Source organism: Mobula hypostoma, chromosome 8 (genome assembly GCF_963921235.1).
Source record: "Mobula hypostoma chromosome 8, sMobHyp1.1, whole genome shotgun sequence".
Taxonomy (NCBI): domain Eukaryota; kingdom Metazoa; phylum Chordata; class Chondrichthyes; order Myliobatiformes; family Myliobatidae; genus Mobula; species Mobula hypostoma.
In genome coordinates, this window is record NC_086104.1 from 65381882 (window position 1) to 65397856 (window position 15975).

Below are 15975 nucleotides of genomic sequence, written 5' to 3' on the forward strand. Positions count from 1 at the left end.
TGTAAACAAAAAATGGCAAACGGATCTATGAGTTGCCTGATATATAAACTGTAGTTTGGATGTTGCCTTGGCAACCTCATTTAGTTTCTGGCTTCAAAGAGTGATGACTGAATTGGTGACCAAATTGTTCTAAATGATCGATACTGATTATATACACAATGCATAGTTAAATAACTATTAAAATATTTTGGGACAGGATTTTTTTGCACCTCAAGTAGTTCTTTATTTTCCGTACATGTTAATTTTGCTGTGTAGCCCCACTGGCTGACTTGGTGTTTCATTGAGTAATGTCTATAAACATGATTTTTCACTGCATTCAGGTGAATAGAAAGAGTTATTTATGCAAAGGTCAGTTAGCACAGAATGTTATGAAATGCGTATCAGTTTAATTTGGAACGTTGTTCGCTGCTATTGTTTACATGACTAGTGCTTTTTCCTCTCTCTTGCGCATCGGGTGTTGGTATTTTATTTTTCTTCTTTAATTGGGTTCTTTCAGGTTTCTTGCTTTGTGTCTAGCTATAAGCAAACAAATCTCAAGGTTGTACGATTTATACATTCTTTGATAATAAATGTACTTTTGAATTGAATATGAATTGAATTGTGCGAAGAAGATTCAGCTATTTACAGAAAGCACTGTTGGCCAACAACACCAACTGTACAATATGGGTTGATATTTGGAGAAAGTGGAGGTATTCAAAAGAAGTATTCAAAACTTTGACAAGTGTTTTGGAGAAAGTGGAAAAGGATTTACGCTGAATTGGATTTTAAAAAAGCATGCATTTTGATTAGTGTGCAGAAAATAAAGGGGGGGGGGATAGATTATGTTATGACAAGTGAATGTTGAATCCAAGCCTCTCACAGCAGTAAAGAAAAGGTTAGATACTTGAGCAGAAAAAGCACATTAAAATACAATTAGTAATGGGTGCAACTGCAGAAAGCACAATAAACCAAAGGATGTCTTGCTATGTAAAAAAAATGCCATGTCTACCTATATCTATGCATATGGTGGCATCCGTTAGTCTCACGAGACCATGAATCAGTGCCTGGAAAGTCTTGCTTATCCTTTCCAGGGCGCAAGCCTGGGCAAGGTTGTGTGGAAGATGACAGTTGCCCATGCAGCAAGTCTCCCCTCTCCACAACACCGATGTTGTCCAAGGGAAGGGCAGGGGCCAATACAGCTTGGCACCAGTGTTGTTGCAGGAGTTGCCAGGACGAGGTTGAAGACAACGTTGGACTGCCTTAGGGACTCCAGCTCCGGATTTCTCCTCAGGGTTTACTCCCGAAGCCTTTCCCATGAGAGGGTAAAGAAGGCATTTGGCAGGTTTGATTGTTTGGGACATTGAGATCAAGAGCTGGGAAGTTATGTTGCAGCTTTGTGAAATGCTCATCAGGCCACATTTTGAGTGTTATATCCAATTCTGGTTGCTCCATTATAGGAAGGATGTGGAGGCTTTCGAGATGTGCATAAGAGGTTTACCAGAATGCTGCCTAGATTAGAGGGAATGGGTTGTAAGGAGAGTTTGGATAATCTTGGGTTGCTATCTCTGGAGCAGTGGACCATGAAGGGAGATCTAGTTGAGATTTAGACCATTAGACCATAAGATATAGGAGCAGAAGTAGACCATTTGGCCCATTGAGTCTGCTCTGCCATTCAATCATGGACTGATCCAATTCTTCCAGTCATCCCCACTCCCCTGCTTTCACCCCATACCCTTTGATGCCCTGGCTAATCAAGAACCTATCTATCTCTGCCTTAAATACACCCAATGACTTGGCCTCCACAGTTGCTCATGGCAACAAATTCCACAGATTTATCACCCTCTGACTAAAGTATTTTCTCCACCTCTCAGTTCTGAAAGGACGTCCTTCAATCCTGAAGTCCTACGCTCTTGTGCTAGCATTTATAAGATTGTGAGGCATAGAAAGAGTAAACTGTCAGTATCTTTTTCCCCCATCGTTGAAATATCTAATACTAGAGGGCATTTATTTAAGATGAGAGGGTTAAAGTTCAAAGGAGATGTGTGGGGTAGGATTTTTACACCATGGTGGATGCCTGGAATGCACTGCCGGGGTGGTGGTGCAGGCAAATATGATAGAAGTGTTCAAAAGGTTCGCAAGAAAGACGTGGATGTGCAGAGCATGGAGGGATATGGATGTTGTGTAAGCGCAAAGGATTAGTTTTGTTAAACATAAATCAGTAGTTCAATTAGTTTTGCAAAACATCATAGGCAGAAGGTCCTGTTCCTGTGCTGACTGTTCTGTGCTTATCAGAATGCTGTACATGACCAGAAGATGTTTGGGAGGGGGCAGCTGTTGGACTAATTCCAGGATATTCATTTAAGAAGGTGATAAAGTTTATATCACTAATAGATGTTGAACAGTCATAGCTTCAAAACGGGCATTGAAAATCTGTGAAGTATGAAGTAACATATGGAAATAGAACTTGGTAATCCTTCTAGCTGGATGAATGTACATCATCAGGAGGCTGTCTACAGTAAAGTGCATCAATAGCTGAGAATTGATTCATTCTTCCAGAGCTGTAATTAGGTTTAAAAATAATTCATACCCATTCATTTGCATGTACGTTGAATATTACAATCCTTGTGGAGGTTTATTGTGTTACTTGGCAATCAATCAGCATAATTATACAAATAAGTGACTTTATTGTATCTTTCTCATTCAGTCTTGTATGCTGCCTGCTTGTTCTGTTGAGGCAGTCAATTTCCTCATCCTTCAGCCCCCAGCTTTCTACCCCCTAATCCTTACCCCCATCTCAATCAGTTTCTTAAAACATTGTGAATGTCATTCCACATAACTGACTGCCTCGTCTTGAGAGTACTGTGAATTCTTACAATGTGGTTATTAGTCATCCATGTATGAACCAACATGTGGCGTGGATCATCATACTACGTGGCTTGAAATCCCTGACTGTTCTGTGTGCCCCAGTGTTAAGCATCTGCCGTACATGGTCATCTTCAGTTCACAAGCCAGAAGAATCAAAGCTGGCTAGTTATGGTGGATGATGTCTTCTTTGTATCAAAATCCTGGGAATGAGTTGGGTATAAATAACAAAAGGAAAATATGATCTATGTTTCAACTCATTTTGGGAAAATTGATTGGAAAATGCTAATGACTCATGGGGAATTGCCTCTGGTATTTGCTTGTGGTGTTGGTTATATTGATATATTCCAGAGATATTACACTATGCTTAAAATAGGTAACAATGCCAGAACTTGATGGAGTTTGTCAGCTGTTAGACGAGAAGAACCAGAACGATGACTTAGGAAAGAATTTAATGAAATTATTAAAACTCGTAGTACAAGAAGTGTGACCACATGGACTATTGAACAGTGGGATTTGTACACTACATGGGAATTAATATTTCAAATCTGAAGTTACCTCAGCAGGAAGACATTGATTATATTGTCTCTCTAAAGTATAATATTTGAGCTGAATGTATGAGACATAGCAAGGCTATGCCATTATGTCCCTGATGTGAAATTAATTCTGAAGTAGGTGACATACTAAATTCAAAATCACTCCTCCATCTTATTTGGTCAGTTGGAAGTGTGGATTTGCTTTTACAGCTCACATATAATCAGGCTCTGCTTTTACATATCACACTTTAAAACATCTTTTTTTCCTCACTTTTTATGGTATTGAGGCTGTTTTAAAGAAAGGACAGTCCATTTTCATTAATCAACATAAAAATTATCTAATGTTGGAGATAACGGCAGATTAAACAATTTTCAAGTCCCAGGGTGGCACACTGGAGATGCATTTCATGTCTGAGCACATGTCCAAGAGACATTGGGTGCTCCTGAATGATGGTTGGATTCTTTCTCCCACAAATGTATTTACTTACTGCCTGTTATACTGCTGGCATGTAGGGCAGCAATGAAGGTGTCCTCCTCTTCTGGCAATGTTTGCAGACTGCTTCATCGTGTCAGCAACTTCCTCTTGGTTTTCACAGTTGTCAACCATGCGAGTTCCAGTTAGAGACTCAGAAATAATATCACACTCAGATGTAGATGATTCTTCATTGCTGTTTCCATAACAATTTTTTTTTTACCAGTCAGGGGTGTTAGCTCTGAGCTAAACCCCCCAAACCTGGAGGACCAACGGACCAGTGGACCACTCTTAGTCTGGCCTCTACCTTTTGACCCGTTTGGCATGGATGATCCTACCAAGAGCTAAAGCATAAAGCCCTGATTCCAGCTAACATGGTTCTCTACGTCACTGAGGCATGCATGCCTCCAAACCACCACAAGGTTATGGCCCTCTTGGAGGTTCTCCCACAAAGGAGAGAATCAATTTGATCTAGGATTGGGGGTGGGGATGGGGGGGGGGGGAAAGAGAGAGAGAGAGAGAGAAAAAAAGATGATCTAAAGAGTTGGATTGTGCCCTTGGTCGGATGTTGGAGCTAGAGTCACAAACTGATTGGAGGGTGAAATTATTGGTCAGGAAGCCAGTTGAGTTCAGTGGGTCAGGAGTCAACACCACAAGGATGAAGGTATGTAAGAGAATGCAAGGTTTATAATCATGTTTGGGGTTTGCTCTGATACTCTTAAGTATACAGTGGTTATAAGTGCCTGGTGACAGGCACACTTCAAAGCAATGCCATAGTGCTGGTGGACAACACTCTCCTATGTCGTACTGCATAGGAAGCATGTCATTCTCTGTGTAACAATTCATGGCTGGATTTCTGGGTTAAACCTGTAAAGTGGCTTATTTCAGGTATCTTATACTATTCCAGAAATGGGAGAAAATTCAGTGAAATGTACAGATTTCTGCACCTTGATATGTTGCTTATCTTGATTACTGTTAAGAAGGTCAGTTTTTTGAAGTGTTGAATTTAATGTAGCTTTCCAGATCTACCTTACCTATGTTGTTATCATTCAGGGATCTCCTGTCTGTACCAACATTTCAGAATTGGAAAATCAAATGGCTAGAAAGTGGGTCATGTATTTCTCAGCATTGCTCGTAGATCGCTCTGAAAAGGGTTGTGAATCTGCAGAGACAGTGGTTTCTGTACACCTCATTTGCATGGATGCAACAGTCATTCTCATGCGTTTGCCTTGTTTAATTTGAAACGGCGGAGCCTCAACCCACTTCTGGGAATGTAACATTCGTTGACCTGTGATAGGATCTTGGGATCCAAAGCAAAGCAAAATTCCTGTTGCTGAACTACAAAGAAATATCAGCATCATTAAGTTTTTGCCTGAAATGTTTAGTATTTCTAAGCAACTCAAGCGTGAACCAACTGGATGTTAGTAATATTAATTAACATACAAGAAGTTGAAAAGTTGTTCTTGGTATAGAAATCATTTTTTTAAAAAGTGGTAGTGGAGGTATAATTTGTCCATCTGTGCTGATCACCCCATCCTTGAATAAGCTGTTCCACCGTGAACACAATCTGTTATGAGTCAACATGATGCTTTCAGATCCAGGTCATGCCTAGCACATACCTCCGCTGCACCGCTCAGGTGTGTTTCTGTGATATAGGGGCTAGCGACCCTTGTGCCTGTTTAGTGTTCTATCGCTGAGCAGCAGTGAACCATCTGATTGGCCTATCTGAGTTCTCTGTGGGAACTAGTTGACTTGATCAGCGTTTCTGTTCTGGCTATTGTTCACGATTGCGCTTAATTAAAAAAAAACTATAGATAAATATCAGCTGCATTATTTTGAAGAAGCTTGTTGGAAATATGTATCTTTATTCTCTTCATCAAAAATAACTGATGATTGCTCCACCCTTGCTTAGGATTGTGGAATAGCAAGTATTAGATTTGAATCAGAATACATGGTGTAAGTTTTAATGTGCCTATTAAATATATCAAGTGTACTGCAAGGCCCCAGTGATTAGGTTGTGTTGAGACTAAACATAGCAGTGGAAAATTAATGTGGTAAACAGCCATGTGACTCATATAACATTGAATTTAAAAGTGGTATAAAGCTGTTCTTTTGACATGACACACATCTGAACTGTGCAGTTTAATTTGTACAAACTAATTAAAGCAATGGTATGTGCAGAAACTCCCCCCCCCCCACACTCCAGGAAGCCCATGTGAGACATCGAAAACTCACCAGATGCAATGCAGCTTTCTGCTACCCATATCTATCAATTTACAGACACATCCAAAGATTTTGGTAAAGTCTGCCAGCTGTACACTACACTGACCTTTTGTTTGAGTTAAAAGGTTAACAATCTTGGGGGAGGGTGCAGGAAGCTTACCAGTTAGCCATGGTTCTCAACGTGGGACATGTGCCCCCAGGGGGCCATGCTGGATTTCGTAGGGGCCACAGATACAAGAAACTGGGAGCCACAGGAGCTTCTGAATGTGCATGATAAGTTCACTATGTAAATGTAATATTACTAAAATATATAAATAAAAAAATAATATATGTAAATTGATATCAATTCTGAATGAAATAAATAGGGAGTTATGCTAGATGATGCCAATTAGGCAGCAATACCGCTTAGCATATGTGTGTGTGATTGTGGTGCAGTATGTCAGTCGTTACCCCTGCTCCTACTTGACCAAACACGAATCACTGTTCACACCCCAGAGGCCACTCTTAAAACAGAATTGGAAGATGATGATCTGCTTGTCTATCTTGATCATTTGAAGCAAGTGCACACTGATATGGAATTTCAGTTCAGACACCTGCTGGAGATGAATATTCCAGATTGACTGGTGGATTCATTTGGGGTGAATGTCAGTAATGTTGACACCACATCACAAGAATGTCTTCTTGAGCTGCAGAGTGATATAACAGCTCAAGTGAAATTCAAACACAGGCAGCAAAATGTCTGGATAGTTAGTGTTATTCAAAATAACAAATAAATTCTCCTCTGGCTTCCAGCAGCGTACAGGTTTGTATTTTAATGGATGTTTGGATGGGAAACTCTGCCATCTTTGTTAGGGATGATGCCTGGGCATGTCCAGTCTGATGGTATATAGACCCCCGTCATCCGTTCCTCCTGATTGGTTAGTACTAATCCAATCAGGTTTCGGCTGTCCCACCTTGTTTACAATCAAATTCCAGTTCTTACTGTGCCGTGCAGATGGCTTTTGGGATGGCCTGGTGAAGGAAGCCATTGAAATAAAACTAGAGAAAAAGAATTTTAACTAAGATGAAGGTAAGAACTTGAATTCAGCAGGGACAGACAACAGGGGTGTAAATACCACTGGACTAGACATGCTGAGGCACCATCCCTGATGAAGGTGGAAAAGTTTGTTATTGAAATGTCAGTTAAAATCGATAACTGTACCCGGATGGAAGCCTGAGAAGAGTTTAATCATCATCTACACCAGGAAAGCACTAGATCCTATTCAACAACTCTGAGAGAAATCAAAGTTGTTTTTTGTATAATTAGATTTTCCACCTCTTATCTAGTTGAATGTGGTTCTTGTCAAGCTCTTCACCTGCTATCATAAGCTTGTAACTATCTTGAGGCTGTGAAAAGAGGTGATCTTCGATTATCTTTAATCAAGTTGCAACCAGATATTCAAAAACTCGCTAGTTTGCCCTAGTCACAGAGATCTCACTAAATACCCAAAGTAACAATGTTAAGCACTTTTTCATTGCTGGTTGGAAGAATATGATATATATTCTATTCAGAGCTTTGAAATTGTTTTATTTTCCATATACACCAACCAGTAACATTATACTTAATGTATAATAATACTTATAACCTGTTAAACTTAAATGATGACTGTATATTAGAATAATTAGTACAGTTGAACAAAAAAAAACTTTAGCAACTAATGGAGAGTGGGGGGGCCGCAGAGGTAAATGAAAGTCACAAGTGGGCCAGGAGCTGAAAAAAAGTCAAGAACCAGTGAGTTAGACGACTGTAGAGCAGACTTTTGTAACATATTGTAATCCCACTTGCCTTGGTGGCTACTATAAACTATAGACCTGTCACAGCCTTGTGTTTTAATTGTGTAAGGAAAATATAAATTTCTTTCAGACAACATTTGATTTGAACTGACACGTATTCAACAAATTTATTTGGAGTAAATCTTTGTTGAATACAGCAGATCACAATCGATGATTAGGCATGAGGTCACCTTTGACCATTGATACATTGCTTTCATTTTCAGTAAATTATAATGATTCACAACTTTGCTATTTGGGTTATTTTTTTTCTTTAACCGACAAATCAAATTACAAGCAGGCTGGTTGTGACTTTTAAAAAATCCTCAGTGGTGCCTTGAATCATTAATGGAATGGGTTTGAATGTTGGAGCTGGGTCTCTTTGGATCTCAGGGATACGTTCAGCTTTGAAATCAATAAATTCCAGAATATCATGTCCAAGTCCAAAATAATCAATCCTAGAGTATCAGGATTGAGGAATTGTTTTATTCCCAAATCTTAAAAAGCATGTGAAATAATTGTATTGGTATGAATGGTCTTTTATCAATTTTTGATCAACAGCTGTATATGTAGCAACAAATAATGTGCAAAGAAAATCAGTAGGTCGAGCAGCATCTGTGGGGACAAAGGAATTGTAGACGATTAGGGTCAGACCCAGCATCAACCGTGATGTAGGGTTTCAACCCAAAACAGCAGCAGTTTTGGCGTTGAAGTTTACAGACTCTACTTGACCAGCTGACTTGCTTCAGCAGATTGCTGTTCTTGATTGCTCCATCTGCTGTCTCTTGGACTTTCTATATGCATTGTATTGCAAGATTATTTTAAAGCATAAATATTTGCATGCTCTTTTCCAATCTAAAAGGTAATATTTTGATTTCAAAATTAGTTACAAACAAATACTGAGAGGAGGGCTGGAGAACTGCATGTTTTACAGCTGGTCAGCAAAGTTGTGTGGTCTGGAAAGGATGCTAATTCAAACCCGGTTATTTTCCCTGAGTTCACTGCTTTCACCGGAAGGGACATTTTTATTTTACCCTTTATCAGGAACAGAAAATGTGACCATTGTCTCTAGTAAATTTCTTGTCTAATAATTGTTGAATGCACATGTGTTCCCATGTAACAGGAGCTGGCTCGAATGCCTTGGGCACAAGTAATCACAGCCAAAGTATTGGAATGCTGTGTGCTGATATTTGATGTGGCAGAATGGATGGGAGATATTGGAGAGTGAAAAGGTTAATATAGTTGTACTTGAGTATCATCAACAAGCTATATGTTGCATCAGAAAAACTTTGCAACAGACTATTTGCCATACTTGTTTGGAAATGTTATTGCTGAGTACTATTAATAGGAAAATGATAGAAATACAAATGCAAACAGCATGAAACCTGAAAGAGAACCCAGTGTTATAAATAATTCCATTGTTTTTGGAACAAGAGGAAATTGAAATTCCTGCGAGAGGATTGGCGAAAACTGTACCAATTGTTTTACTTCTGTGTAGAATTCTGGGTCAAATGAATTGGATTTAGTTATCGATGCTGAAGTTATTATGCCCATTCCATTATGCTAATAGAAAAACAGAGGAAATATTTGGCACGACAGGCAAGATCTATGCACAGAAGAACAGGTCTAATTTTTTTTGGGTGAATGAATTTTCCTTAATTTTACAGTTTTTCATTTTGCATGGTTGGCTGTCTTGCTTTCATCCTGTTCCTGTTTTTCTGCTATAAGGTTCAGAGCACTAAAAGGGGGAAAGATACATGACCCAACATTTCAGCGTATGCTCTCTTCAGTTAGTTTCAATGGAAGCAGTAACCTTAATTAATTAATTAATTAATTATGGAAGCCTGAGTGGCATCCCACATTCCCTTTTCCATCACTTGCAAAAGGCAAAGCTTCATCTGTCTACACAGCACTTGAGATCAGCAAATTCCATTTGGTGTACTATAAATGCAAATCTGAACAATGACATGGCTTAAAACCAATTTGAAATAAAATCACCAGTGTCTTTTCGATGCATTGCACAGTGGTGTGCTGGCAGGTACAAATTTCAGAGAGTGCAAAATTAGGCAGGTTGGAGTTTCTGTAGGCCAGATTGTGTGTAAGCCATAGTTCTGATGAAGGGATATTCTTGAAACATCACTATTTTCTTTTATTCTGCCAATGTTGACTGATATACTAAATAGTTGCAGTAATTTTTGTTTTGGATCTTAAAGAAAAGGATATTTGGGAAAGAAAACATTTCAGACCAACTCATCTTGTCTTGACACATACATCAAAGTTGCTGGTGAACGCAGCAGGCCAAGCAGCATCTATAGGAAGAGGTGCAGTCGACGTTTCAGGCTGAGACCCTTCGTCAGGACCGGCGAAGGGTCTTGGCCTGAAATGTCGACTGCACCTCTTCCTATAGATGCTGCTTGGCCTGCTGCGTTCACCAGCAACTTTGATGTATGTTGCTTGAATTTCCAGCATCTGCAGAATTCCTGTTGTTTGCGTTATATTCATCTTGTCTTGAAGCAGTTTACATCTGGAGCAGGGCAATGAGGTGAGCAACCAAACCACTCTTAGAGTTGACCTCGGCCAGGAGATGAAAATGAATGGAAATTAGGAATACTGCAGACATCAGGTAATTATGATGTCATCCATGTTGGGGAAAAAAAACTAGAAAGGGAAACTTTTTAAAAATGGTGTGGGATTGAATAGTGTTGGTATTCAGAAGGAGTTGGGTTGTCCTTGGACACAGATCATTGAAGGTTATGATGCAGCTACAGCAAGAAATTAGAAAGGCAAGTGGTACGTTGGCCTCTAAAGAGCATTGGATGAGAAACATCCTGGTCCATTCATCAAGGCCTTAGTGAGACTACCTTTGGAACATTATGTACACTTGTGTTCAATTCACCCTCCCCATAGAAAGATGCACTGGTGTCAAGAGGGAGTGTGGTGAATTTCACCAGATTAGTTCTTTAGATGACAGTTTTGTTGCTTGAGGAGACATTAGGCAGACTGACCCAGTATATGTTGAATTTAAGGCAATAGAAATGTGCAAATTCATAAAGGAATTGACGACGTGGATACATAGCTGATGTTTGTCTTGGCTAGCGTGTCTTGAACTAGGGGTCACAGCCTCAAAGTGAGGTGTTTGTCCATTCAGAGCAAATTAGAAGAAAGTTTTCACCATACTAATTTCTCTATAACCTATTCTGCCACTCCCTTGCAATGCAGATAGAATTTATAGCAGCTTATTAACCTTTCAACTTTGCATATCTCTGGGATGTGGAAAGAAGTTGAAGCACCAGGAGGAAATCCATAATGTGACAAAAAAAAACTAATAAACTCCACAGACATCACACACTATCCAACCATTTGGAAACTCCATATGGTTTAGCATCTGGCTTATCAGGTGAAGTTTGCAATTTCCACTCACCAATAACCTGAACTCATCTGTTTTGCATGGCCATGTCCTTTGAAACTTACCAAATTCACTGGGGTGTTATTGTCCAATATTTTTTAAAAGATGAAATAAATATATGTTGGAATACCAATAGTATAACATCTGATTATCTGAAAAATCAGCTTAGTCAGTGCAACTAAAGACCTGAGTATACTAGAGTCATAGAATTTTGAGTAATCTGATATAATGCTTATTGAGGATAAAAGTATAGAGTACTACACATAGAAACAGGCTCTTTGGCCCATCCAGTCCATGCTGGCCTAGTCTTCTGTCCAGTCCTATCTATCTACACCTGGACCATAGCCCTCTAGGCCTCACATCTCATCTCTCAGGATAGCTTCCAGTCAAGGTGGCACTGAGCTGCGGTCTTCAGCGAAGTCATGGTTTGGATGACTTAGGGTTTTTTTTAGGTTTGTTGGGATGGTTTGGGGGACAAAGAGGGAAGATAGGGGTCAGGTTAGGGTTAAGGGATAGGAATAAGGAACAGCTAAAGATCAGATTAGGGTTTAGAGGTCAGGCCAGAGTCTAGGCCTCCGCTCTGCATTCGATGGACAGCAACATGGAGATGTGCCGAAGGACATTCGTGTCAGATGTTGGGCCAGCAGCCCTGCGGGGATGAAGGATCTGGGATTGGAGTTCTGTGCAGGCCCGAGCCACGAGGGCCACTGACTCCCTCAGTACATGAGTTGGCGAGCCTGGAGTTCGAGGCCGAGCATTCAGGGTTCTGGTCATTGGTGAGTCTGGAGACTGGGGGCCCTTATCAGGTGTCTTCATTCTTTGTCATCACCGAGTCCTGGGGCGATACTGAAGATCAGTGTCCGAAAGTCGATATCTGATGGCCAAAGCCCTGAGTCTGCAAGTCCACTGGGCAAGTCAAAACCCAACATCTGCAAATCCACAAGTCTGCTGAAGCTGGAGGACTGTGTGTGTGTGTGTGTGTGAGAGAGAGAGAGAGAGAAGGTCATGTTTTGTTGTTATTTTCTTGCTCTGTGGTCTGTTTCGTTGTGTTCTGTGTTGTTCTGCTGAACATTGCGGGCATGCTGTGTTGGTTTTGGAATGTGTTACGTTGTGATGGCGAATTTCACTGTTATGTTTTGATGTACAGGTGATAAATAAGTGAATCCGATTCTGAATATCATCCATGTACCTATCTAAACTTCTCTTAAATATTAAAATGTTACTCGAATCTACCACTTCTGCTGGCAGCTTGTCCCACACTCGCACCACCCTCTGATTTCCCCTTAAATATTTCACCCTGAAATTGTGACCAATTGTTCTAGTCTCACCCAACCTGCAAGCATTTGCCCAGTCGATACCCCTCATATTCTATCAGACCTCCCCTCATTCCCCTGTGCTCCAAGGAATAAAGTCCTAACCTATTCAAACTTGCCCTATAACCTGGGTCCTCAAGTCCTTGTAAATTTTCTCTGCAATCTTTCAAGCGTATTGATATCTTTCCTGTAATTTGTGGATTTCAAATTCCAAATCTGGCCTCACGAATGTCTTATAGACCTCCAGCGTAACATCAACATTGCGTGTTCAGTTGTCCGTTTAGGGCCATGACTAAATCGGAATCTGTGTTTGGTTGATTTCTTCAGGCAGCAGCTTTAATGACGATATGTAAAGGTGTTCACTGGATATGCTTATAAATTTTAATAGTTCTATTATAAAAGGCATAAAACCTTTCAATAAAAAAATAGTGACAACAGGAAATCACAGTGCGGATAGGAAAACATCCGTTCTCAAGATGTATACCAGATGGATGTGTTTATATGGTTTTCAGTAGTTATGGGGCAGTGATGAACACCTGGCTTTTGAGTTGGAAACTGAAGTTGCGAAATGTGAAGAAAGCTGATCTATAAAATTATATGTAATTGTGTGTCCTGTAAATAGACTCTCCTAAGAATGTTCCTTTGCATACCACAAAGCATGACTAAACCTCTGGTAACATTTACAGTATTTTCTCCATGCGTGTTTTTGATGAAAAGTTTGTTTCATTGATATTGAAAAACAATTTTACTGTACAAATTTGATTTAACCATTAATAATGAAATGCTATCCCTGAATTTAGAATTTAATGGAAGGTGGTTTCAAACTTTCTGTGAAATAGTGAAAACAAATCAAATTGCATTGATTGTAATTGATGTCTTATTTTACTAATGAGCTGTTAATTGCCCCTTTTTTTCCTTTTTCAGTGCAAGATGGGGAATTCGGACAGCCAGTATAACCTGCAGGGAACTAAAGGCAACAGCACTGAGGGAAAGTCGATGCCTGTCAGCAGGCAGAAGACATGTGCCCTCAAAATTCGGAGTGTCCATGTTAAGGAGGAAAAGTCTCGATCTTCCTTTGGTTGGGGTCATGGTGGCAACAGCATAAGTTATAAAGCAAGGTCACTGGGCAGGAACTGCCTTTCCCAGCATAAAAATAACCAGCGTTTCCCAGTTTCACGTCAATGTGAATCTTTAGTGATGAGCAATAGCAACGCTCATAGCAGATGTCACCTCAGTCACGTGCATAAACGTGACTGTAGCAATGAATCTGTTTTGTTATCTGGGAACAATTTTCCTTGCATTCTTGACAAAACAGATGATCTGAGTAAAAGTCTGGAATGCAATGGCTCTGTCTTAAATGGGCATGGGTTTCCGGAAAACATAATCCAGTCAAAGAAACCAGAAGGAGAATACAGTCCAAAGGTTCTCATCAGAACACTGGGAAGATTTGACAACAGCCTAAGGGTGGAGTTTCACAGTGGTGCTGGCAATAGTAGCAACAGCCCAACCTGCCAGGAACCCCCAGGGCCCGTTCAGCTGCTCAGGTACTCCTGTGCTATGGAATCGGATACTGGCAAGCAAAATGAGGTGCAGGTTGACACCAGTAAAGAATGTGTAATGGACCAGGGTCTTCCACTTGATGAGGAGAGATTAAAATCGAGCAAGGGTAGCTCATTAAGCTCTGAATATTCCTGGTCTGAATTGCAGTGGGGTCACCGTGCGTATACCAATGATTTTGATCACGTGTACACTACTATGAGAACTGCTGAGGCACGTAATCAAGAAAGCATTTTACCAAATGATGAACAACACTTCCAAAAGTCGTCCCTCTATTCTCTTCAGGCAATGTACAGTGACACAGGGGTAGGACATTGCATGCCCTCAGGAAATGATTTTTCACTTCATACCAGAAACACAGCAGGCTTAAACACCAGCAAGTTGTTTGAGAGTGACTTCTCCAAATGCATGAATGTGCCATCTGATGAGGAAGACCAAGGTCCCATGCAGTATTCCTCCTATACACTCCCGTGTCGAAAACCCAGACACTTTTCTGAGGATGGAGCCTCACGAGCTGCCTTAAAAAGTCGAATGCGACGCTTAAGTGCGTGGACTGGCAGCCTCACAAGAAAGAAAAGGAAGTTACAGGTGAGGAACTGTTCTGTTTAATGACAGCCTGAAGATGTATTCGTAAGTTAACAAGTAATGTACATGTTATTGCAAGAGCAGTGTTTTGATGTCAGAGTTTTACGATAGATCACTTCAAATATGCTTCAAATTAATTTATAACTACAACTATTGCAAGTCTGAGATGGACTCCTGTACTGTGATGAATAAGACTTGTTTAACTTTCTAAAATAAGCTTCAGAAATAATTTTCAAATATCTTTTCAATTTTTCAGGACTCGAGATCCAAGGATGTAAATGAGTATTGTGACAGTGGAATCGATGGAGTGACTGCAGACAACAGCTCTCCTTCACAGATTTCATGTTCATTGTGGTCCCCAGGCTTCAGCTATACTTTACCTCCCAGAAGTAACTCTGCCAATGCAGTGGGCAATGATGCCCTGAGACAGAGCATTTATGAAAACTTCATGCGTGAGCTGGAAATGGGTCATGTATCAGTGGATATCAGAGACCCCTCCACAGGAAGTGAGGAAACCAGCAGTGATTCCTTCAGCTCTTTAGAGCAGCTGGATTTGTTGTTTGAAAAAGAACAAGGGTGTGTGCGAAAGGCTGGTTGGTTGTCTTTCAAACCTCTTGTTACACATCAGAAGGAAAGGAAGTTGGAACTTGCACCTCGCAGAAAATGGCGACAGTATTGGGTTTCTCTTAAAGGTAACCATTAAAATCCAGATTTGGCACATTGCAGTTGAGACTCTCTGAACATTAATTTCTGAATGAAGTGTCATACTTACACATGAATGGAAAATGGCTGAATAATTATTAATTTAACTGAACTATAGTTTATATCTAATTAATTGTGATTGTAGTCATGTAAATTGCTGAATGATAAGAGCACCTTAAATCTATCACATTACACTAAGAGAATTAATGTAATTTAAATATGTGTATTTGATTGGCAGCAATAAGCATATTGCTCCAGCGTTTGTGTAAGTAACGGTTTATAATCCCAGCACTAGATTTGGAATATTACATGATAATAGTTGTTAATACTGTTTTTCTTGGATGGTGGTGATATGGAAAGCTAAACAATGAATCCTTTGTGATCACTAAGCTTCAGCAAATTAACAAATGTCAAGGCTCTTGCTGCAAGCAACACTGTCATCCTTGCTGAACTGGACAGGATGGCACCCTTGGAGATCTGAAGATTATAGGAATTTAAACGGAGATATTGTCATATTTAAATGCTAGTTAC

At 40.1% G+C, this 15975-nt stretch overlaps 1 protein-coding gene across 4 annotated transcripts in view; it reads left to right on the forward strand.

Annotated features, from left to right (window-relative positions):
* Window positions 1-15975, forward strand: part of LOC134350589 (rho guanine nucleotide exchange factor TIAM2-like) — a 276948-nt gene that overhangs the window by 148759 nt on the left and 112214 nt on the right. For all 4 annotated transcript variants that reach the window (XM_063056011.1, XM_063056010.1, XM_063056012.1 and 1 more), the window contains 2 exons: window positions 13525-14745; window positions 14999-15434. In XM_063056011.1, the coding sequence (XP_062912081.1) occupies window positions 13531-14745; window positions 14999-15434 (1651 nt within the window). In that variant the 5' untranslated portion in view covers window positions 13525-13530. The remainder of the gene's footprint in view (window positions 1-13524; window positions 14746-14998; window positions 15435-15975) is intronic.